Below are 22,037 nucleotides of genomic sequence, written 5' to 3' on the forward strand. Positions count from 1 at the left end.
TAATCCCGGATTAGTATATCCTACGCTTTATAGTGCGGGAGCTGATTAAGGGCGAAACGGTAAATCGTCTTACGTTTAGCGAAGAGTTTAAATAGTTAGTTAAAGGGCTATAGACTACTAACGCTAACTATATATCTTTAACGGCTAATATTCGATAAAAGACCGGAAAAAGAGCGGGGTACTCTTTAGATAAAAATAGTATACTACGTTATAAGGGAAGACTAGTAATCCTTAAGGAGGTAATAATTAGGACGGAGATCCTACGCTAATATCACGATAATCCCTATATAGGATACATAGGTATAAATAAAATACTAAAGCTAGTATCGAGGAAACTTTATTAGGTTAACTTAGCGTATAATATTCGCGAATATATCGCCGTATACTCGGCTTATTAAGGCGCTTAGATACTAAGGCATAAATAGTATAGATAACTTTAATCGCTACTACTACTATTATACCCGTTTTAAGAAATCGCTACAGATCTTATCACGGGTTTTCCACCCGCGAAGGGTAAGGACGGCTAAACTTACGATACTATACTAATAATTATCGACCGCTTAACGAAGTATATACTTTTTATGCTAATCTATTAGACACTTATAGTACCCTAGTTAGCTACTATCCTCTATAGTAAGATTAAGTGTTATTGTAGAAGCCTAAAGGGAATTATAAGCGATAAGGATAAACTTATTATAAGTCGGTTTTAGGAGGAGTTCTGCCGAGAAAAGGCGATTACTCGCTAACTATCCACCGTATTCTACCCTTAGACGGACGGGCAGACCGAACGGACGTACTAAACGCTACTTAAGTTCCTAAGGATAATAGGGGCGGAGGCCGCTAATTACTAGCCGATCTAGTTACGAGAGGCTAAGTTCGCGTATAATAATAGCCTATATAATTTTATTAGAGTATTACTATATAAGGTACTCTATAGGTATTACCCGAGGATAGTAGAGTACATTAAACCTAGAGATAATACCACGGTATAAGGCGTTAGGGAACGCGTTAAATAGTTAGCGGATATTCGCTAACGGGTCCGCGCCTATTAGGAGGTAGCGGTTAAGACCTAGGCTAAGCACTATAATAAGAGGTATAAGCCTAGGAGTTTCGAAAAGGGAGAATTTATAAGGCTAGCTACTATTAATTTTCTATTTAAGGCCGGCTTAAAACTTATACCGCGTTATATCCGGGTAAAGATTTTAGAGCGGATTAGCGAGCTAGCCTATAGGGTTCGCCTACTACTATAGTACTTAAGGATATATAACGTGTTTTCGGTATCGCTATTAGAACCGTAGAAAAATAGGCTTATAGCCGAGGGTTCGGCGAATAACCTACTACCGCTTATAGAAAAGCAGGATAAATAGGAAGTCGAAGATATTATAGCCTATAAGAAGGAATAAGGATAGAAGTTCTACCTCGTAAAGTGGGCGGGCTAGCCTATAAAGTATAATATCTAGGAGTCTAAGGAGTATTTAAGGAACGCTTTAGCTATTATAAAGCATTATTAGAAGTAAAAGAAATATATATATAAGAAGTAGGATAATAACTAGCGCTGAACGGCTAGTATATAGAATTAAACTATAAGTACGAAATTAATACTATCTTATATAGCGGAATAGTAAATAAAGTAAGGAAAAGCTATATATAAGGGGTAATAACGCTAAAAGGCGACTATAAGACGACTAACCCCTAACCCTATTAATATAGCGCTTACGGCTACCAGAAAAACCCATCCCTTAGTTATCAAAACCCTTAAAGGAGTTATTATCGCTGCTAATAATAATAACCTTCTCTGAGGGATTAGTATCCTTTATTTTAATATTATCGGAGTCGGGCTTAGTACCCTCCTCCTCCGTCTCCTCCTCCTCCTTAGAAGGGGCGGTTACGGGCGACGGCTTAGTGCTAACCTCGGGGCTATTAGCGGTAATAGGCGAGGCGATAGGGGAAGCGACGTTAGCGGCGGGGGAGGCGATACTAGCGGTAGGGGAGGCGATACTAGCGGCGGGGGGCGGCGATTACTTAGCGATATTCTCCTTATTATCCGAAGGGACGTGAATCTAGGGCCTACGGGTAATAATACGGCGGCCGGCGAAGGCGGCGAATATATAGGGACGATAATAGGACTTACTAATATTTATAAGGGCGGCGGCTAAACCCCGTAGGCGAGGGAATATATTTATACCGCGCTAGTTAAGGCCGGCGGCTTAAGCCGTACGCTTATCGGGATATTCTTCGATATCCGCGTTATAAAGCTTATAGATAGTACGCCGTAGCGTGATAAAGGTAATAAGGCTACGGTCCTTAGGGGGCGTAACTATTCCTATAAGGGAATAGGCCTTATCGGCTTAAAGGTTACCGACCTAGAAGAGGTTAGTATAAGCCGACTAAACGGCGAATAATAGGTATAAACCCGTATTATTAGGTTAATAGTTAATAAAGACCGAATTAATAATAGCTTATCGAGTATAAGGCGGTTAATAGTAGCGGCGGCGGGGGGATAAGTAGCTTGATCTAAAGCCTTACGGAACTATTTATATATAGCCTAAAGCCGCAAATAAAAGCGGCGCCAACTAATTAGCGTTAATTTCTTATTAGCCTCCTTTTAAAGAATATTAATAATAATATTCTAAATAGTCTGGGTAGCTCCTAAAAGGCTATCGGGAATCCAAAAACGCTTTAGAAGCCGAATATTCGGCGAAGGTAAGGATAAACTTATAGATATACACGCCTAGTATAAGCGTACATAGACGACGCACCTATATAAATTAGAACTAGAGTAGTTAATATAATCTATATAAATATCGGTGGCTAGAGAGGCTATATAACGACCGTAAAGCGGATTATTAGACAAACTTCTTAGCTATCTATCGCCGGTATTATAAGGTATACGGCGTAACTCGCGTGCGACGCTAAGTAGAAGAGATATATTAGCGATTAGTCGATATTAGGAAATAAAAAGGATATAATAGCGATTATTCGGCTATAATATAGATATAAATATAAATATATAGTAAACTAAAACATAATATAAAGAATAAGAATTATATAAGGAAAAGAAAGAAAAGAAGAATAATTATAGGGGAGCTACGAGAACTTTTATCTATAAGGCGAATAGTCGCCTTAATTACGAATCCGGCTAGATAGGGAGTAAGTATAAAGAATAGTAAGAATAAATTTAGTAATACTATACACCACGATAATAAAGGAAGGTATAGCGAGAAGCGCGATATTATAAAACGCGGCGAGTAATCGCCGGCTATTACGCGGGACGCTAAAAAAGGGAATAGTATTTAATAAGCGAGTCGGCTATATAATTACCGCTAACGGTTTACTAATTACCTAATAATACGTGGAAGGAAGTCGTGATATTTAGAAGGAGGTATATAGCCTTACCGGTACCGACTAATTATAAGCGCTAACCGGATAGCGGAGTTCGTATAAGGCTAGAGTCACACGCACGTTCTGCCCGGTAAGGGGAATAGAATAGGCCTAAGGGACTAACCCTATTAGAGAGGGGGTAGTATAAGGAACGGAGTAGTATTATGGATTAGCACTATATAGGATCGGAGATACGCTCGGATCGCCGAGTACTCGGCGAGACTAAACTACTACGTTAGTATAAAGGGGGAAAAGTCTTCTTTTCCTCCTTAAGTTAAAGTCTTAATAATATATAACTATTAAGTCCGAATAGTATTATCCGTTACGGTGTATCTTTTCCCTAGTATTATAGCCTATTCCTTGATAATAGAGTCCCGGCTTATATCCTTCTTTACCTTCTTTACGGCGCGTAGTTCTTCCACTTCCGCGCGCAGCGAGGGGTCGTATTTAAGGATCCGTTAAACGGTTATTTTAATACTCTTAAAGGGTATCCAATTATTATATACCGTATCCGGGAATAGATAGAAGTAGGCGTTAGTATCGTGGCTAGGTATAGCGTATACGCGGTAGATCTAACCTCTCTATAAAGCAGATTAGCAGCGTTCAGAAGAGGAACGGTTAGCTAAAGCAGGTGAAGTAGCTAAAGCAGCTAAAGGTGTGGCTGTAGATACCGCGGTAGTGGGATTCTTAGCTTTATTCTTCCCACGGCCGCCCTTTTTACGGGGCTTAGCCGTGGCCTCTAAGGTATTTTTACCCTTTTCGCTTCCGGTGTATAGTATAAGGAATACTATAGCGCGGTGGCTACCGCGTTTTCCTTAGTCTTTAAGTCTAGTGTTAATATACTTCTGACTAAGGGTGTAAAGGTCTTCAGGTATAACTACCTGGTTATCCACTAGGCGGCCCTTAGCCTTAGTCTAATCGCGGCCGGTATAGGGGCGTATACCTTTAAAGAAGTCTATAACCTATATATATATATAGCGGGCTTCGAACTAGTATCTTTATAGCTTTATAGTAGTAGCTGCTTTTTATCTAACTACTCCCCGAGCTTTTTAAGGCTATTCGTAGGGTAACGGGCACACTCGATATACTCTTCGTGGGTGTCGGTTTAGCGGGTGGCTAGGTACTAATCCGTATCGTATTTAACAGCTTCGTATACCTTATAAGATATACCTCCTTGTAGTAGTTATCTACGGCTTTAGTCGATAGTATTAACCTGCTAGGTTAGTATAGCGTTAATCCCCTTTAGGTAGCTATCGTATTACGTTTATAGGATCTTTTAGCGCGCGATTTCGACGTTATACGCCTTCTGGCCGGCGTCCGTTAGGTCGAGATATTATATAGGCGTACGCCTAGGTGTTATAGAGGGGAAAGAGCCGTAATCTGGTATTATAGGCTCCTCGGGGGACTAAGTCGGATCGACTAGGCGGAGAAACCTCTATACGTTATTATAGGTAGTAACCGATTCGTATAGGCGTCGCTAGAGCTCCTAATCCTTATAGGTTTTATACGTAATAGGGCTAAGGTACGATATCTTAATAGTTATTTATAGATTAATACGCTATATCGGCGTAGCTAAATAGCTTCTAAAATCGGTAGTAATAGTAAAAGGGTAGGTAAAATAGGTATATCTTCACTTAGTAAGTAAGACTCTTAATTATCAGATAAAGCGTAGTTAAAATCGTTATAAAATAAGTCAAAATTAATTAAGGCAATTATATATATATATAACTATCTCAGACCGTCAGGGAAACGCTGCCACCGTATTTTATATAGTGCAGATTCTGTAAGCGTCCACCCGGATTATACTCTTGGTAATCCGGCCTATTACGTAACCGAAAAGACTGCGGTCTGTTCGACAGACATCTCGAAACCACCAGAAACGTAACCGACCTGGAATGCTGCATATGAGTTTCCCTGTTTCCCTGCACCTCGGGTTGGTGCGGAGGATAGGGCTTTTGAATTTCAAGCCCAGGGGTGTGAATGGCTATTAGGCAGACGTATTTCATGGGCCGCTGCCTAGAGGAGCCATGACATCTGCATCTTTAATCCAGTCTTTGGGTCTCGAGATGCTTGCTGTGCCGATCTTTGCTGCCGATCTTTTTTTCGTGGACTGACAGTTGCTTACTCGGGGGCAATTAAGACCACTGTCTTTCACGGTTTCGCCGCGTCGAGGGGGAAGCGAGGGACGAAGAAAAAAATAAAACGAAAAAAGAAACAAGTTCGGATGAAGGTGACGTGACGAGGCCGGGTTAATTAACAGCTTCTGTGTCCAGAGTCAAGCCATTCGAACAAACAACTAATCTCGCAACCGGCAAGGTAGCTATCTCAGTCAGATTCAAAACATCCCGATGCATCTTTTCGGTCCTCGGAACCGTCTTTTCGCATGCGTTGAAGTTCGTACCATAATCAGCCGGGAATGGTGCGAGCGCCTGGTGGGCGGCGGGAAAGCCTTTTGTCGCGGGAGTTCCCTCCGTCGTAGCATTGGTACACCCACTCAGATGTAGGGAAAATCGTCGGGGCTGGTAGGCCGTCTACTAGTCCCTATTGCTCCACGCACTAAGTGGCGAACTCTGTGTATGCTTTGCAAGAGGATGATTCCCGTCTATGAGAACAATAGAGTTAAAAACAAAAGTAAAATCGCGAGTGAAGAGAGTGGAAAGAAAGGAAAACAAGACGACATCTACACTAGCGTTATTTTCGACGCAGAATCTCGGCGTATCTCGATACAGGTGGTCGTTAGGTAGGTACGTACGGAGTACTGCGTTGTGAGGTACCTTACGGAGTATGAAGTTCGGGTACTCCACATCCCTCCCCACTTACACAGTGCACGGATGCCATGTTTCAGTGCTGCCTTTTCCAAGTGCGAATACTATTCGTTCCAGATCATGTGATAAAACACCCAGCCACTGGCCTGGTCTGTTCCAGCCTCCTCGGCACTACGAAGGAATTGCCTACCTACTTTGAAGGTACTTTGGGTGAACGGATAGCTGGTAGGGAAAGCCGTGCCAATGCGAAGTACCTAGTCCGTATAGATAATCACAAATTCCGCGTAATCAATCTAAGGTATTCATGGATCCATCTCCTTCCTTTATTTTCTGCCCAGATATTCATACGGAGTACGGGACAGTATCGTCACACCCACCCGTGCCTTCCACTCCTTGGCTCTCGCCCTGGGCCCTTCCTTCCCCGACCCCTTCGGTCCTTCCCTTGGCCCTGGGACACGGAATCTTTTTCACATAATCTTGAATAATCAATTCTTTCGAATCATTTTCGATTCCTCACCTCTCCTCCTCCAGTTCCTCCAGTCCCTCCAGTTCCTCCTCCTCCTTCATCCTCTGTCCTCTATATTCTTTCTGACCTACCTACGTCTTTATCGGTTTGAAGTATTCTCATCCACGTTAACACATTCATCTTGATCGAATCGTCCAAGCAATCCTGTTGCCTGCCTTGTGTGGGTTCAGGCCCCCAACGTCTATAGGGTCCCTCCACAGTGGCTCTTTCAGGCCGCACTAAATTGTTCGGGGGTGGACTCAGGTGGACTCAAGTCCTCAGGGACTCAAGGGCACGACACCTAGCGAACAAAACATTGGGACCCCAGCGAAGCGCCATCATCATCGTTCCAACACCATTTGCCTTACAAAGCCACGCCCCCTTTTCCCGTCTTCTCGAGTCGTTTCTTGTTCTCACCTCCTTCGGCTCGGACTTTCTCTTTCTGCTTCGTTCCCAGCCCAATGGCGCGGCATTGATTCCGTCATCGGTTCTTGTTCTCTTCTTCTTTTGCCAGGCCTAAATGTGATTCTACAATCAGCTTCCCCATCCCAACATGCCACCGCGGCGGCCACCAGGTGATGGGGGGCTCGGTTCCCCGAAATGTCTACTCACCCTCGCCGTTCTCCTCTTCACCTACCTCCCGCTCGCCGAAGCTCAGCAGCAGCAACGACGCGCCGACGCCCAACCCCTAGCCCAAGTTCAACCTGACGACCTCGCCCGTCACATCCTCCCCGCCGCCGACAGACAATGGCTCCACCCGTCCGATGCCTCCAAGGGCGATGACCATACGGGCCACCCCATAATTCTGTCGGGAGAAGAGCGGGCTGTCATCGAAAAGAAGACTACGGAACGCAGTCAGGACAGAAACAGAGACGGAGATAGAATCATAAACAGAAACGACAAGAGAAACCACAACATCCATCTCGAAATCCCAAACCGCCACGATATCAACTATATCAAAAACAACAATACCCCTAACCAAAACGATGCGCGCGCCGTCGCAACTTTGGCTCCGGCTCAGTCCGTACGAGCACCTCCCTCCAGTCATCGTCTCATCACCCGCCCCGATACCGGGTCCGGGTCTGGGATCTCTACGCAGCCTGGTGCGCGGAGTCTGGGGGAATGGGAAGTGGAAGACTTCGTCCTTTTGGCGACCGTCGACGGGGACCTCTACGCCAGCGACCGCCAGACCGGCACCGTCCGCTGGCATCTCGAGGTTGACCAGCCCATGGTAGAGACCGTCCACCACCGCCTCAACACCTCCGAGCTCGACGACGACCACCACCCCGTCGACCATTACGTCTGGGCCGTCGAGCCTACCCGTGACGGTAGCCTCTACATCTGGATGCCCGGCGCCCCCGACCCGGCCATCCTCCCCACCGGCCTGACCATGAAGAGCCTCGTCGAGGAGCTCTCCCCGCTCGCCAACGACAACCCCCCCGTCATCTACACCGGCACCAAGAAGACCACCATGATCACCATCGACGCCTCGACCGGTCGCGTCCTCAAGTGGTTCGGATCGAGCGGCTCCCACGTGAACGAGGAGGAGAGCTGCCTTCGTCCCAGCGGTATCTACGACTTCGACCGCGAGGAGTGCAGCTCCACCGGCACCATCACCCTCGGCCGGACCGAGTACGAAGTCGCCATCAGCCGAAAGGACGGTCGCGCCATTGCCAACCTCCGCTACGCCGAGTGGACCCCCAACAACTTCGACCGCGACCTCATGTCCACCTACCGCCGGACCCTCGACAACCGCTACCACAGTAGCCGCCACGACGGTGGCGTCTACGCCTTTGACCTCGACGCCTCCGACGAGCGTCTCATCTTCGCCGACAAATTCGACTCGCCCGTCGCCCGCGTCTTTGACGTCTGCCGGCCCTGGGGCGTCACCCCCGACCAGAACCCGGATCTCCTCGTCCTCCCGCAGCCCATCCCGCCGCCGCAGAATGACGACGTTGCTCGCCTCCGAAGCAGCCATGTCTTCCTGAACCAGACCGGCGCAGGCAGCTGGTACGCATTGTCCGGCTTGTCGTACCCGCTCATCGTGGACGCCCCTCCCGCCCTCACCTCGCTGCGACAGTGGTTGGAGCTCGACCGGCCTTGGGGCCTGCTGACCCAGAACCAAAAGTCCGCCGCTATGATCGGCCGTCACAGCTTTGACTCGGTCCGGGAAAAGGGGCCCCAGTATTATCCACCGACCCTTCCCGGGGGTTCCGTCTCGCAGCCTGTTGACGATCACGAGAACGATTCGACCCTGCCCACCCTCGTTCCCGACGACTTGGACGGCCCGACCATCGTCGCCAAGGTCAGGTCGATTCCCCAACAAGCCGCCAACAGCTTCGTGGACCTTTTCAAGAACCCCGTCCTGATCAGCATTCTCGTCCTCTCGTTTTTCTTTTACCACAAGGACCTGATCCGATGGTCCAAGGCCAAATCGCGGAAGTTCCTACTGCAACGGGAGCAGTGGTCCAAGCCTGGTGACCTGGTTTCTGCCGATCTCGCACTCGGAAGCTCTGTTCACGCTGAGGTACCTGCACTCGACCCACGTACCGACGACACGCCGGAAGAGAAGGCCCAGCAGCAACAAGTACAGCAACAACAACAACAACAACAACAGCAGCAGCAGCAGCAGCAGCAGCTGGTCGAGCCATCCGCTGTCGACGAGCACACGACAGCTGTCCCGGAGCGTACCGAAAATAGCGGCTTGTCTGAGAAGAGCAATTCCGGCCAGGCCCCGTCTCCGTCCTCCACGCCGCCACCGCCACCCGACTTGGCTGCTTCGCCCGCTAAGCCGGCGGCCAAGATCGATGCCGAAAACTCCGCCGCCGGGCCCCCTGAGAAGAAGAAAGGCAAAGCCCACCGCGGCAGACGTGGCGGGGTCAAGCATCGAAAGAATGGTCCCAAGAAGAGGGACATCTCGACATCCCGTGACGATGAACCTGCGGCCACCACCGTGGAGGATGCCGTCAAAAACGCCAAGAGACTCGGCAACTCGCCCAAGCTGGAACCGGACGTGGTCACGATCACGAACGATATGCAATCGGTTACCGGTCCTGTGTTCAAGCTCGGCAGCATCGAAGTGGACATGGAGCATCAGCTGGGCACGGGCAGCAACGGCACCCTTGTCTTTGCCGGTCGGTTTGATGGCAGAGAGGTGGCCGTCAAGCGGATGCTCATCCAGTTCTATGACATTGCCTCGCAAGAAACTCGTCTGCTTCGGGAGAGCGACGATCACCCAAATGGTACGCTCCCCCTTTCTTTTTTTTTTTCTTCCCTCCCCCTTCGTCTCGCCCCTGCGATTTCACAGCTAACACCAGCCTGCAGTCATTCGATACTACGCACAAGAGGCCAGAGATGGTTTCCTGTACATCGCACTTGAGCGGTGTGCTGCCTCCTTGGCTGACGTTGTCGAGAGGCCCTCTCGGTTCCCCCAACTGGCCCAGGCGGGCAGGGCCGACCTGCCCGCGGTGCTCTACCAGATCGCCAATGGAATCAACCACCTGCACAGCCTCCGTATTGTGCATCGCGACCTGAAGCCTCAGAATATTCTGGTCAATATGGACAAAGGCGGTCGTGCTCGCCTCCTCGTGTCAGACTTTGGTCTGTGCAAAAAGCTTGAAGGAGGCCAGTCATCCTTTGGCGCCACGACGGGGCGGGCGGCTGGCACGACGGGCTGGCGAGCACCCGAGCTGCTCCTGGACGACGACAAAGATCCGCTCACGGATGCTAGCATCAACAGCGGGTCGGGCACGCCTCTGGTCAACTCGGACCTGTTGCCGAACCGGCGTGCCACGCGGTCCATCGACATCTTCAGTCTGGGTCTCGTTTTCTTCTACGTCCTGAGCAACGGCCAGCACCCCTTCGACTGCGGCGACCGGTACATGCGCGAGGTCAACATTCGCAAGGGCAACCACAACCTCAGCCCGTTATCGGTCCTGGGAGACTATGCGTCCGAGGCCAAGGACCTGATCCGCACTATGCTAGACAGCAACCCCAAGGCGCGTCCCACGACGCACGACGTCATGTCGCACCCGTTCTTCTGGTCGGCCAAGAAACGGCTGGCCTTCCTCTGCGACGTGTCGGACCACTTTGAGAAGGAACCGCGCGATCCGCCCAGCGAGCCGCTGCTCAAGCTGGAGGAATATGCCCCGATTGCGACTAAGGGTGACTTTCTGCGCCACCTGCCCCGCGAGTTTGTCGACTCGTTGGGCAAGCAGCGCAAGTACACCGGCACGCGGCTTCTCGACCTCCTCCGCGCGCTCCGCAACAAGAGGAATCACTACGAGGACATGTCCGACTCGCTGAAGCGGACCGTGGGGCCGTTGCCCGAGGGGTACCTTTCCTTTTGGACCGTACGGTTTCCGGAGTTGCTGCTGGCCTGCTGGAATGTTGTGTGGGAGGTGCAATGGGATAAGGCGGATAGGTTTAAGGAATACTATGAGCCGGCGGGGCTGTAGCCTGTGCTTTTACGATGGTTGTCGTGTGGTTGGTTCGTTGTTGGTTCGTTGTTGGTTCGTTGTTGGTTCGTTGTTGGTTCGTTGTTGGTTCGTTGTTGGTTCGTTGTTGGTTCGTTGTTGGTTCGTCGGTGTCGTTTTTCTCGTTGTCTTGTCGTTTCTGTTGTCAGTGTTATTGCTACTACTATATAAAATGCTTTGTGATTTGTTTTGCTGCCAGCTTCGATTCCGTTCAAAGTTTTACCAGAGCCCCCTCTCTATTTGGAGGGAAACAAAGAGGCCAAGGATATATCTGGATTCGACGCTTCCCGGCTTTGTTATACAGGGCATCAGCCCGGACGATACATTGAACAACGCGCTTCAGTCACGCTGGCACAGCTTTCGAGACCACCGTTCGACTCAATTCTCATGATTCTTTTTGTATGTATTCGTACTTCTGAACGGCAAAGTCACCGCTATCCACAAACCCTGACACGGGGTAAGATGCATCAATTTTCACCCCCACTGCACAAGAACCTTCTTCTTCTTCCCCTTCTTCTTCCCCCCACCGGTCTCTTCTCCCGCCTCCTCCCGCTCCGCCGCATTCTCGCTCGCCTCGCCGCCGCCGTCGTTGCCGCCCCAACTAAACCCGGTATCCCGCTGCACGCCAAAGTCCCGCCTTACCGCACCTGTCCCGTAGCCAAATATGGTAGTGGACGGTTTCGGCGCCCGGGGGAGCGCAGGGAAGGCGTCTGCCCCGTTGGCGTTGCCACGAGGCCTCGGAGGAGGCTGTGACCTGCTGGTTTTGTTGTTGTTGTTGTTGTGGGTGTTGTTGTGGGTGTTGTGGGTGTTGGGGCCGATCCAGGTTGGGGTTCGGGAGGCCGAGGTAGAGGTAGATGCGGAGGAGGACACGGGAGGGAGGGCGGGGAAGGTATTTTGCGAGGGAGGGGGGGCAGGTCGCGGGGAGGATGTGGAAACGGTCCATGTCGGGGGTCGGGCGGAGGAAGCGGGCGAGCCGGGGACGCGAGTGCTGTTCTTGAGACGCAGGACGCGGTTGGAGTGTTTTTGGTTCGAGGCGGTGCTGGGCTGGGCGGGTGCTGACAACGGAGAGGAGGAAGAGGAAGCGGCGGCGGCGGCCCAACCGGAAGAGGAGGTGGTGGCGCCGTGCATGCCGCCCAGGCCGGGGAGGGAAGGGTAGTCCTCGTTGATGGCGCGCCAGTCGCGCCAGGCGGAGTTGATGGCGGCGGCCTTGGTCTTGTCGTCGAAGAGGTCGGCGACCTCGCGCACGAGGGTGCCGATGGCGTTGGAGGAGGTGTCGGAGAAGAGGGAGAAGAAGGCGTCGATGAGCTGCGGGGCCGAGAGCTGGGCGGAGCGGTAGGACGAGATGTGGTTGCGGAACTGGGCGATTTTGGCCGCGTCGTGGCCGAGCAGGTTGGAGGCCCGTTCGATGACGGCGCTGTGGCGGAGGATCCGGGCCCTTTCGGCGGGCGGGAGGGAGGAGAGGTCGACTGCGCTGGGTGGAGGGGTGTTTCCCACGGCGGTGGCGGTGGCGGTGGCAGTGGCGGCAGGTGGTGCGGGTGTGGTAGCAGCACCAGTACCATTCGCAGGTCGAGTACCACTGGCACCACCGGCACTACCGGCACCGTTGGGCGGACGTGATGTCGAAGGTGCGGGGGCAGGCCCAGGCGCAGGCGCGGGAGACGGGGCGGGGGAGTTGGACAGCTGGCCACCGAAAGAGCGCTGGGTCACAGACTGGGCGGAGTGAATGGCGAGCTGTCGCTGGAAAGCAAGCTCGTCACGACGGAGAGGCTGGGCGGAGCTCGGGGGCAAGGGTTCGGCGTTGGAATCGCGACCGCGACCGCGACCTTCGCGACCTTCTCGACCTTCTCTCCGGCTGGGGCCGCCTTCGCCACCACCTCTGCCCCTACCCCTGCCGCCCCTGCCGCCCCTCCTCTCCTCCTGATAGGGCTGGCGGTAGTCAAAGCCGGAAATGTCGACGACGCGGGCATCCCTCCTGACATCCTTGGAGAGGGAGTTTCCGTGCTCGGAGAGCTGGTGGGCCTTGAGGTCCATCTCGGACTCGAAGACGACGAATTTGCGGTCGAGGCACTCCGGGTCGAGGCAGGGAAAGTGGTCCTTGCGGAAGTGCTTCTCGAGGGCGTCGTAGTTGAGGTAGTAGTGGGGGTTGCGGGAGTCGCGGCGGTCGCAGAGGAAGCAGCGCTCGTGCTTCTCGCGGCAGTGCTCGTAGAGCCTGTCGTCGTCGTAGAAACGGGAGCCGCAGAAGCCGCAGAGCGGGTGGCCCTTGAAGCCGGTCTGGTCGACGGCGCCGGGACGGTCGTCGCCGTGGCGCATGTGGCGCTCGAGCTCCTTGTCGGCGAAGAGCTCGTGCTCGTGGGTGAAGACCTTCTTGTTGCGGGTGCAGAGGTCGCACATTTTGCGGGCGTGGACGGAGCGGACGTGGCGGTGGAGGTCGGGCCAGCCGAGGCCGGCGAAGACGCAGTCGCTGACGGGGCAGTTGTAGCGGAGGAGGACGACGGTGTCGCCGACGATCTCTTCGTTGGCGTACTTGATGCCGATGTTGTTGTCGAAGCTGGTGATGTCGTCGTCGGTGTAGTCTTCGAAGCGTTTTAAGGGGTCGTCGGTGAAGACGACAAAGGGGGCGGCGGTCTTGGGTAAGAGTTAGGGATGTCGCAGTAAGTAGTAGGAAGACAAGCGAAAAAAGAAAAAAGAAAAACGAAAAAAAAAAATAGCATACCCGACAATGTGGACAGTCCTTCGTCTTGTACAGGGCTCTCATGCGGAGACCGCAGATGTGACAAGTCTTGTGGTTACATGGTGTAATGGAGTGGAACTTGATGGGGTCGGCGCAGATGAAGCAGATCTCGTCACCTTCGGCCGTACTGGGGGCTCCCTCTGGGGCCTTGCCGTCGGTGGTGGGAGGAGGCGCATCTCCTTGCGTAGGAGCTGCTACGGCTACGGCTACGGCTACGGCAGCTTGTGGTGTGTGTGTGTGGGCAGAGATGCCGCCTTGTTCTCCTTGTCTTTGGCCTTGTCCGCGTTTCGAGGTATTGGTGTTGCTGCCTCCTCTTCCTCGTCCCCTGCGTCCACCCCGGGATGGGTGATTGTCGACACTGCCGGTTTCGACGCCACCGTCAACGGCGCCGCCACCAGCACCGCCGGATCCGCCCCTGGCGTTTGGTTGTCCCCGCCCTCGCCCTCGTCCTCGCCCTCGACCTCGATTGGTTTCCGGGGCGGGTGCGGCTGTAGAGACGCCTGCTTGAGTCGAGTCCATGGGTGGTATGTGGGAGCGAGCAGAAAAGGATACAATATATTCGTTTGCAGGAGCAGCAGTAGCAGCAGCAGCAGCTTGGCAGTTTGCCGACGAAAGGAGAGGAAGAACCGAGGTGAGATGAAGTGCCGTGCGCTATGAGATGAATATTAATAAACAAACGTGTTCAGAAAGAAAGGAAGTGAAGGATGCGAAAAGCGTAGAAAAATTATTAAAATAAAAAAATTTTTTAAGCGGATTCAAGAATGAGGCAGAAATAGGTAGTAGTGTCCGTACCGAAATGGAATTCCTCTTCGTTGCGTCACGAAGGGCAAGGATCTGGATGTGTGGTCGAAAGCCACCAAATTCGCCGCCGCCGAGTGACTCAGGGTCCAAGATAATAAAGGAAAAAAAGAAGAAGAAAAAAGTGGACTAGGCACTTCGCTGTCTGTTAGGAACAGACAACGACTTTGGTAGACCCCGAATAGCGAGACTCGCTATACTGCGTTCCTCTTGGGTGTTGTGGAAAAAGAAAAAAGAAAAAAGGGAAAAAAATTGGGTTGGAGGTGAGCGTGGGGTGAATTGAATTGAATTGATAATCCAAAGAAGCAGAGACGGAAAGAAGACACCCAGAGGCTAATCCGGAAGCAAAGCTGGTAGCCTCGTGGCGGGGTCCTTCACCGAGAGCACGTGCAACGAACGGGGTCGATGAATTCATGATGACTCAGCCCCTCTGGTACGGATACCTGATGTCGTCAGTTTATGTATATGCGGATGGTGTTCCGAGTGTCGGTGATCTTTACTGCAATTATATTCATCTCCCCTCCCTCTGCATGTGTCCGTAGTAGTGTAAACTCACAATCACTTCCCCGTGCAAAGGGTCTCGGCAATTTATTTCGAGTATCAACGCCACACCCCCGCGATGCTCGGTAAAACCATTCCGGCAAGGGTAAAAATCGAAAGCATGGGAATAAGAGCCATAAGCAAAAGCAGCCGTTAAAATGTTGAGAAGCAAACGAAGTGGCAAGTGAAAAAGCGCAAAACACCAGCCAGAATGGACCAAACCCCCCACCAGTTTCCTGCCCTGTCCTGCCCTGTCCTGCCCTGTCCTGCCCTGTCCTGCCCTGCCAAACGCCGGGTAACCCTCGCTACATGTTCACCGGTTTGTGTCGCCGCCCTCCCCCTGACCCTCCCCCCATGGGGTGCGGGTGCCGCGTCTCGAGATAGTATCGCCGCCATTCTTCTTCTCTGTCTCTTCTTCGTCTCCTCCACTTCTCTGTCTTTGTGTTCTCCCTCTCGTTCCAGCGCCCATCTCGCATCCTTGTTCTTTTTTCATTGTTCCTCATCCACCGGATACAGATGACTGCCAATCATCTTGTTCATCTGAAACATGTCGACCCTGGACTGCTTGAAAACCGCGTGCATCATCTCGTCACATCGAATCTGTCGCTTGTCACTGGGATCTTGCAGTTCGTTCGCCTTGATATGCTCCCACAGTTTCTTGACCACCTGCGGTCGCGATAGCTGTGACCAGGAACCATAGTTGATGCGTTAGATACATATACATACACAGAGAGAGAGGGGGGGAGAGGCGGAAAGAGGACAGGAAAGGCACCCACCTGAGGCTCGCCCACCAGCTGCGCCAACGGGAAGCTGAGCGTAAACGGCTTCTGGAACCCCCCGCCCGCCTTGCGCTTCGGAGCCGACTCCTCGCTCCCCTCGCCGCCGCCGCCGTCGCTATCGTCATGGCGCGCCTTCTTGCCACTCTTCTTGCGCGGCGCTTTCCGTTTCTTTCCCACGCTGCCGCCCCGCGTCATCCGCGTCCGGGCGAGCTTGTTTTCCTGCGCCTGGAGCTCGGCCGCGAGCCGCGCGTCGGCGTCTTCCTCCGACTCGGACCGCTTCTGCTTCTTGCGAGCCGGCATCGAAGAAGCAGCCACGTCCGCCTCCTCGCTGGACCCTTCTGCGTCTTCTTCTTCTTCATCGCCTGCATGCACTTTTGTCTCTTCTTCTTCTTCTCCTTCCCCGTCTCCGCTGTGGCCGTTCGTGGCTGACGCTTCGGCTTTTACCGCCGTGGCGTCGGCTTCGTCTGCTGCGCCGCTGGCCAGGCGATCGAAGCGCTCCTCGATTAATCTCTTGATAGCGTCCTGTGTGGTGGGAATAGAGAAAGTTAGCAGGGGCAGAGAAAAACCGTGAAAACGACAAAACCCGTTTTATAAAATAGTTTGTTTTGCCGCCGTAATTCTGAGAAGCTCCCCAACCCTTCACCGAAGAAGCCGCAGTACAGACACGTACCTTCTGGTCGCTCAAATCCTTCCCACCAAGCGCCATCTCCAACCCAGCTCGAATCTTCTTGCGTGTCACGGTGTTCAGGTCCGCCGTCGCCAGGATGCTGTCGATGATGGCCGTGTACCGGACCTCCTCGTCTTTGGTTACTGCGTATCTGGCAGTCAGCAGAGAACACCAGGGAGGGCCTAGAATGCAGCTCCCAGAAATTGCTATATATCGTAAAACTTACAAGGGCGCGACATTACGGCGGTATGCTCGTCGTTGAAACGAGAGGCGTTCGGGTTGTTGCCTGAGCAAGGCAAAGAAAAAAGGAAATGTGTACTTCCAAGCTAGAATTAAGCAAAAATAATAGCAACGGCGGAGCTTCCAAGAGAAAAGGAAATGGATTGCTTTCAAGAATTGCCTTCAAGAGAAATAAAAACAAGAAATAAAGGTCTTTGCAAAGACGATCAAGGCTGAAGAGCTGTTCCGGCGTCAGACCATCGTTCTCCGGGTTCTGTTGCGCCAACCAAGGCAGGGTGGTTTAGTTGCGCAGAAAGGACGGAGGGGAGCTCTTCGACCAAGCGCAGGGCAGAGAGACAAGGGGGAAGATTAGATAGAGAGATAGAGAGGTAGAGAGGCAGAGAGGCAGAGAGGCAAAGACGGTGAGATGGGATAGGGTTCTGCAAAGCTTCGTGCGACAAAGTCGAAACGGGTGCGCCTGAAGCCTTGTGCCACGCCAAAGAACCAACGGACCAAAGGCGTACAAAGTACGAAGGAGGTAAGCAGGTAGGTCAGAAGTTTGTAGTCCGTGGTCCGTGGTCCGTGGTCGATTTGGGAGGCGGCAGAGGGGCAGAGGGGCAGAGGGGCAGAGGGGCAGGTCCGATGAAGCTGCAGCAATGACTTGCGATGGAGCAGAACCAAGTTGTTGAATGGTGGCGGCTGCAACAAGAGTGAGTGGCTCAGACAGTCCTGGAGGCTGAGCTGAGGCTGGTGACAGACAGAAAGACGCGGAGGGGCAGAAATGCTTTGTTGTCGCTCGTGGTCGTGCTTTGTGCTGTGTGCTTGTGCTTCTTTGTCTCGTGCGAGAGGCTGGAGAGAGTAATAGCACGGAATACAAATAGTACGAAGTAACTGGCAGTGGGCGCGCGACGAAGGTACTCTGGTACATCTGCCCTCTGATTCGTCTGTGGAGCATGACACACAATATAAAAAGTACGTACCTTTTCGTGTCCAGAGGTCTAGCCCTTTACCCCCGGGCCGACCCACGGTTCCGTCGAGTTACAGGGCTCTGGGGTTCGTACTCCACTCTCGCATCCCCCGAACAAACAAGCCCATCCAATCATTTCCCGGAATTGGACAATCAGGAGACGACACACCATCACCAGCTCGAGATACGGGTCCATTTTCTGTTAGAATCTGTTATGTAGTCGACCGTTCGGTGAGTATACAGATCGTAGGAGACTGATCCTATGACGACGGCCAAGCCAGCAATCATTCCCATGACTTGAACTCTGAGAAACGACGCACCATCTCAACGTAAAACGTCCAAACCCTCCTTTCGGAAATTATCACGACACAAAACTATCACGATGGCTCGGTCTTGCACATTTACAATGCAGTCAGATTATCCTTTTACACTGGAAACGGAACTCGGCAGCTGGTTGTCACAACTTCAGTGAGTATATTACGAGACTGATGCTATGAACGTTGACCGTTCCAGAGATGTGAGACGAGGAAGTGCGTAATCCCTCCCCGACAAGGCAAACCCCCAACTTCGTACGAACCCCGGTGGAAGATGAACCTCATCCTCATGTTGCCCGACTTCACAGCAGTCTGCTGGTTATTGCTAATGTCGACCATGGACGGGTTCAGCCGTCTGCGGATGTACTCATCAGCCGCCCTGTTGGCATCGTGTCCCACCAGCTTGTCGATGACGGGGCTGCCATTCCTCTTGCGCGTCATGGCGTTCGAGGGGGCACCGTCGAGGATGTACTCCCGGAACCCCTTCCGGACGTTGGAGCCGTCCGTGGTGGCGATCTCGACACCGCCGTCGCAGCCCTCGAGGACGCTGATGTTGCCCCAGATGTCCCGGCCGGCCTCGTCGAAGCTGAACTCGGCCCAGGTGCCCAGCTTCTGGATGCTGCGCTCCCAGTTCGTCTCGGTGCCGCGCTGGATGCGGCCCTCGAAGCCGTCGCAGAGGGAGACGAAGACGGTTTCCCCGCTTCGGATCTGCTCGTCGTGTGATCAGCGTCCTACCCCCTGAAGGTGTATGTTCCAGAACCAGGGACTCGTCATTTCTTACCTTGACCGACTTGTAGACCATGTTATCGTAGGAGCTGTGGTAGAAGTGGAACCAGCGAGCGGGACCAGAGTCGGCGTTCTGAAGGAGGACGCCTTTGCCTCCGTTGTCCCTGTCGCCGCCGCTCTCTACCTTCCGTGTCAGCGCGGACTCTCATGGGTCATATGCACTCGCACTCACCAATAACGATGGGCCGGAAGGAGGTGTCAGTCGGCAAACCCTGAGTTCAGAGTCGATCGAAGTGTCCGCGAGATCGGAGTTGCCTCCGACAGTGTTGTTCGAGGTAGGCAGAGCGGCCGACATGCCAAACATCACGGCCAGGAGACCAATGGTCAAGAGGATGGTGGACCTCATCGAGGCCCTGAGGGTTTTGGTCATGGTGGTTGGTTCTTCGTATGGCAAATTGGCGTGTGTGTGTTCTGGTGCAGTGCTGGAAGATCAAAGTGCTCGAGTTGAGGGTGCTGGAGAATGTAAGAGACATCGAGGGCACTGAAAGGGGTCTATAAATACTAATTCTTCCTGAGGCGTATGCTGGAGATGAGCTCAGGCAGCGAAGTCGTGAATTGCAGAGAGAGCACTGATCTCTAGAGCCATTGTCACTGGCGCATCAATATACTGATTCACTGCAAAGATGCCACCACGGGCATATCCGTGCCATTGTAGCCTCTTACAGTTGGCTCGGTGACTTATTGCAGTGTTTGAATGTGAATATACTTGCAGGAAGGTGCATGGTCTTTGTTCATGTAGTTTGAGTCCAGACCTGAGGTGATTCCCTTACATTCTTGGCTGCACGAGTTCTAAATGGCAGTCTATGTATATCCAAGACAATAGAAATAGAAACGAGCAAACAAGAAAGCCGAATACGTGAATTTGGTAAAGAATCGAAATCTATACCCGAGGCTTTAGAAGATTACCTGAGGGTAATATATCGTAGAATATGCTCTTTATTAAACACAATGTAACACGGGCCCAAGTTAATAAGAGCACCAATGCTTAGCTGCTCTCTGCGTGTTTATTCGTAGACTACTAAACAATGAGTTGCTTTCTAACTTTTTACCTTTTGGGTTCCCAAGTTGGTAAACAACCCTAAGAACCCTACTCGAGATTCATTGTCCCAGCGGCTTAAGATGTCTCACATCTATCGATTTTGAGGCCAATGGCTCTATTCAACTCTTTTCACGGGATTTTTGATGTGATGTTTGGTCAAACAAGCTCCATGTATGCCTAAAGTGAAGATGTAGTTGCTGGTGAATTTAACAAAGCGCGCCGAGATTCGACACATCCCAGGAGTCTGGTTCAACATGTTCGGGTTTGCTTTTATTCGAGACTCGAAGCAAACTCAGTATCTCTGACAGGAACATGACCTGTAGTTTGCAATGGGACCAGTCCTTCCGTTTGATGTCTTGGTGTCGGGTCTCTAAGTGGTGCTTTACTCTCGACTCTAAAGCCCTTGCATTATGCATACCGTGGTATCATACAGTGGTATTCCATCTCATGAGAGTTCATTTGGCTGGGGCCAGGTATGTGAACATACGGTTTCGTATTTCTTGCAATGATCATTTAGTTTTCTTTATCTATCAACAGGCCAGGCTCAGGATCAAGGAGTAGGCATACGCCCAGAGGCTTTGATAGATTTCCCTGGTTCATAACCCCTATTCCACGATTAAGGAGATGGTGTCACCAATACTCCAGGATCGAAAACCAACCGTATCAAACTACGCAAAACAAGATGCAGCGATCGATCCCTTCTCTACCACTTGGATCATTAACTTATCCGTTCCATTGATCCATTGATAAAACCATTCTTCGAAGACTGCGCGACCATTGAGGGCGGCTTGCGTTTAAAGAAAGTCGCAGTCGACCGGTCGAACAGGGTCCGGGAGCCGAAAATGTCCGTGGTTGACTTCCAAGGAACCACCCCCTGGCCCCTGCCTTGCCGTCTTCCTCACTCTGGAGACGTCTCGGCACGGGTAAAGGTGTCATCCGCCTCGTGTCAGAGGGCGAGTCTTGGAAGATTTACACTTTGTACACGTCGCTTCGTCAGATTCGGGGCCATGAGGAGGCCACACTCGGGCGTCGTGCAGTAGGTGTCGAGTATGGGGATAAGCCTGGACGTAAGAACTGGGCGGAGCGCCGACAAGCAGAGTCGGAGTGGCAGGACGGAAGAGAGCCGGCTGTTATCATTCTCGGTACGTCCAAACTCTATGACTTAACCCCCGATGACCGCCGACAATTTACAAAGTCACTAACATTAGGTACTACCGTACTTCAGGTGCTGGACAGGCGGGACTCACCATCGCAGCCCGCTTGGAGGCTCTCGGGGTGAGCTCCCTCATAGTCGACCAGAACCAGCGCATAGGAGACAACTGGAGGATGCGATATCATCAACTCGTTCTGCACGACCCGGTCTGGTTCCATCACGGTGGATCACCTCCCCTACGAGCTTAGCAGGTTGCCCTACGGGCAACGCCGTAAAGCTTGTCCCTGCGGGAGGCCCCCCCCCCCCCTTGGTAGGGGGGGGGCTTGTCATATAACCTGCCCCGCCATAATTAAATAACCGAAAAATAACCGAAAATAACCGTAAAACGCCTGCCTCCTGTTATTTTACTGCTATTTACTGTTTTCTACACTATAACGACTTTCTTTATTACGATATTTTAGTATCGCGATAAAACAGTTTTCCCTTTATTATATTAAACGTTTTATTTACAGAAATAAAGCCGTTAATTAATCGACCGTCGTTATCCCTCGTATCGCCGCTAAGTAACCATTTTTTTTAATTCCTTTAATTCCCTCCCTCTCTTCCGCTTCCGGTACTTAAGCTTCGCCGCTAAGTAAGTTACGGGTATAAATATACGCGTTAACCCTATAGAAAGCGACGATACTAACCGTAATTCGTAGTATACCTCCCGCCCTCTCCGACTCCCCTATCTCCTTATAGGAATCCCGGTCGCCCACGCCCGAAGAATCCCCCCGCCTACTTAGGGGCTATACGTCTAAGCTGGACGAACTTTTTTTCCCTTATCGCGATCGCTTTATATTTCCCGCTCCCCCGCTCGTAACCTCGCCCGCCCCCCCGCTAATAACCTCGCCCGCCTATAATCCGCCCGCCCCCTCC

At 52.0% G+C, this 22,037-nt stretch overlaps 5 protein-coding genes across 5 annotated transcripts; 2 read left to right on the forward strand and 3 right to left on the reverse strand.

The window, feature by feature from the left end:
* Positions 1 to 5,729: 5,729 nt before the first annotated feature.
* SODALDRAFT_360750 (hypothetical protein) lies at positions 5,730 to 11,517 on the forward strand (the record flags this gene model as incomplete). The annotated part of the gene is made up of 8 exons (XM_028614306.1): positions 5,730 to 5,881; positions 6,227 to 6,268; positions 6,485 to 6,718; positions 6,812 to 6,832; positions 6,916 to 7,144; positions 7,190 to 9,893; positions 9,976 to 11,051; positions 11,326 to 11,517. The coding sequence occupies 8 exons, from the start codon at positions 5,730 to 5,732 to the stop codon at positions 11,515 to 11,517; spliced, it is 4,650 nt and encodes a 1,549-aa protein (XP_028464881.1).
* Positions 11,518 to 11,600: 83 nt separating this feature from the next.
* On the reverse strand, positions 11,601 to 14,376 carry SODALDRAFT_324748 (hypothetical protein; the record flags this gene model as incomplete). The annotated part of the gene is made up of 2 exons (XM_028609923.1): positions 11,601 to 13,751; positions 13,840 to 14,376. The coding sequence occupies 2 exons, from the start codon at positions 14,374 to 14,376 to the stop codon at positions 11,601 to 11,603; spliced, it is 2,688 nt and encodes an 895-aa protein (XP_028464882.1).
* Positions 14,377 to 15,377: 1,001 nt separating this feature from the next.
* On the reverse strand, positions 15,378 to 17,020 carry SODALDRAFT_187636 (SWIB-domain-containing protein). Its single transcript, XM_028607108.1, has 4 exons — positions 16,868 to 17,020; positions 16,645 to 16,784; positions 15,972 to 16,496; positions 15,378 to 15,876 (listed from the first exon to the last, which is right to left on the reverse strand). Exons 1-4 carry the CDS (start codon positions 16,878 to 16,880, stop codon positions 15,685 to 15,687), a joined length of 870 nt encoding a protein of 289 aa, XP_028464883.1. The 5' UTR covers positions 16,881 to 17,020; the 3' UTR covers positions 15,378 to 15,684.
* Positions 17,021 to 18,269: 1,249 nt separating this feature from the next.
* On the reverse strand, positions 18,270 to 19,513 carry SODALDRAFT_351446 (hypothetical protein). The gene is made up of 3 exons (XM_028613536.1): positions 19,100 to 19,513; positions 18,923 to 19,051; positions 18,270 to 18,849 (listed from the first exon to the last, which is right to left on the reverse strand). Exons 1-3 carry the CDS (start codon positions 19,295 to 19,297, stop codon positions 18,319 to 18,321), a joined length of 858 nt encoding a protein of 285 aa, XP_028464884.1. The 5' UTR covers positions 19,298 to 19,513; the 3' UTR covers positions 18,270 to 18,318.
* A 1,041-nt stretch (positions 19,514 to 20,554) lies between these two features.
* Positions 20,555 to 21,367, forward strand: SODALDRAFT_351447 (hypothetical protein; the record flags this gene model as incomplete). The annotated part of the gene is made up of 3 exons (XM_028613537.1): positions 20,555 to 20,889; positions 20,964 to 21,108; positions 21,192 to 21,367. The coding sequence occupies exons 1-3, from the start codon at positions 20,809 to 20,811 to the stop codon at positions 21,365 to 21,367; spliced, it is 402 nt and encodes a 133-aa protein (XP_028464885.1). The 5' UTR covers positions 20,555 to 20,808.
* Between the last annotated feature and the right edge of the window lie 670 nt (positions 21,368 to 22,037).

The sequence above is a fragment of the Sodiomyces alkalinus genome, assembly GCF_003711515.1.
Source record: "Sodiomyces alkalinus F11 unplaced genomic scaffold SODALscaffold_7, whole genome shotgun sequence".
Classification (NCBI taxonomy): Eukaryota; Fungi; Ascomycota; class Sordariomycetes; order Glomerellales; family Plectosphaerellaceae; genus Sodiomyces; species Sodiomyces alkalinus.

What these genes read in the sequence shown, in the direction of transcription:
- SODALDRAFT_187636 (XM_028607108.1), bottom strand. An exon ending in AGGATTTGAGCGACCAGAAG is followed by an intron (nt 16,497 to 16,644) that starts GTACGTGTCTGT and finishes CCCACCACACAG; the next exon opens with GACGCTATCAAGAGATTAAT. An exon ending in AGCTGGTGGGCGAGCCTCAG is followed by an intron (nt 15,877 to 15,971) that starts GTGGGTGCCTTT and finishes TCCTGGTCACAG; the next exon opens with CTATCGCGACCGCAGGTGGT.
- SODALDRAFT_351446 (XM_028613536.1), bottom strand. Translation starts at nt 19,297, where the DNA reads ATGACCAAAACCCTCAGGGCCTCGATGAGGTCCACCATCCTCTTGACC. An exon ending in CTTCCGGCCCATCGTTATTG is followed by an intron (nt 19,052 to 19,099) that starts GTGAGTGCGAGT and finishes CTGACACGGAAG; the next exon opens with GTAGAGAGCGGCGGCGACAG. An exon ending in TGGTCTACAAGTCGGTCAAG is followed by an intron (nt 18,850 to 18,922) that starts GTAAGAAATGAC and finishes CACGACGAGCAG; the next exon opens with ATCCGAAGCGGGGAAACCGT.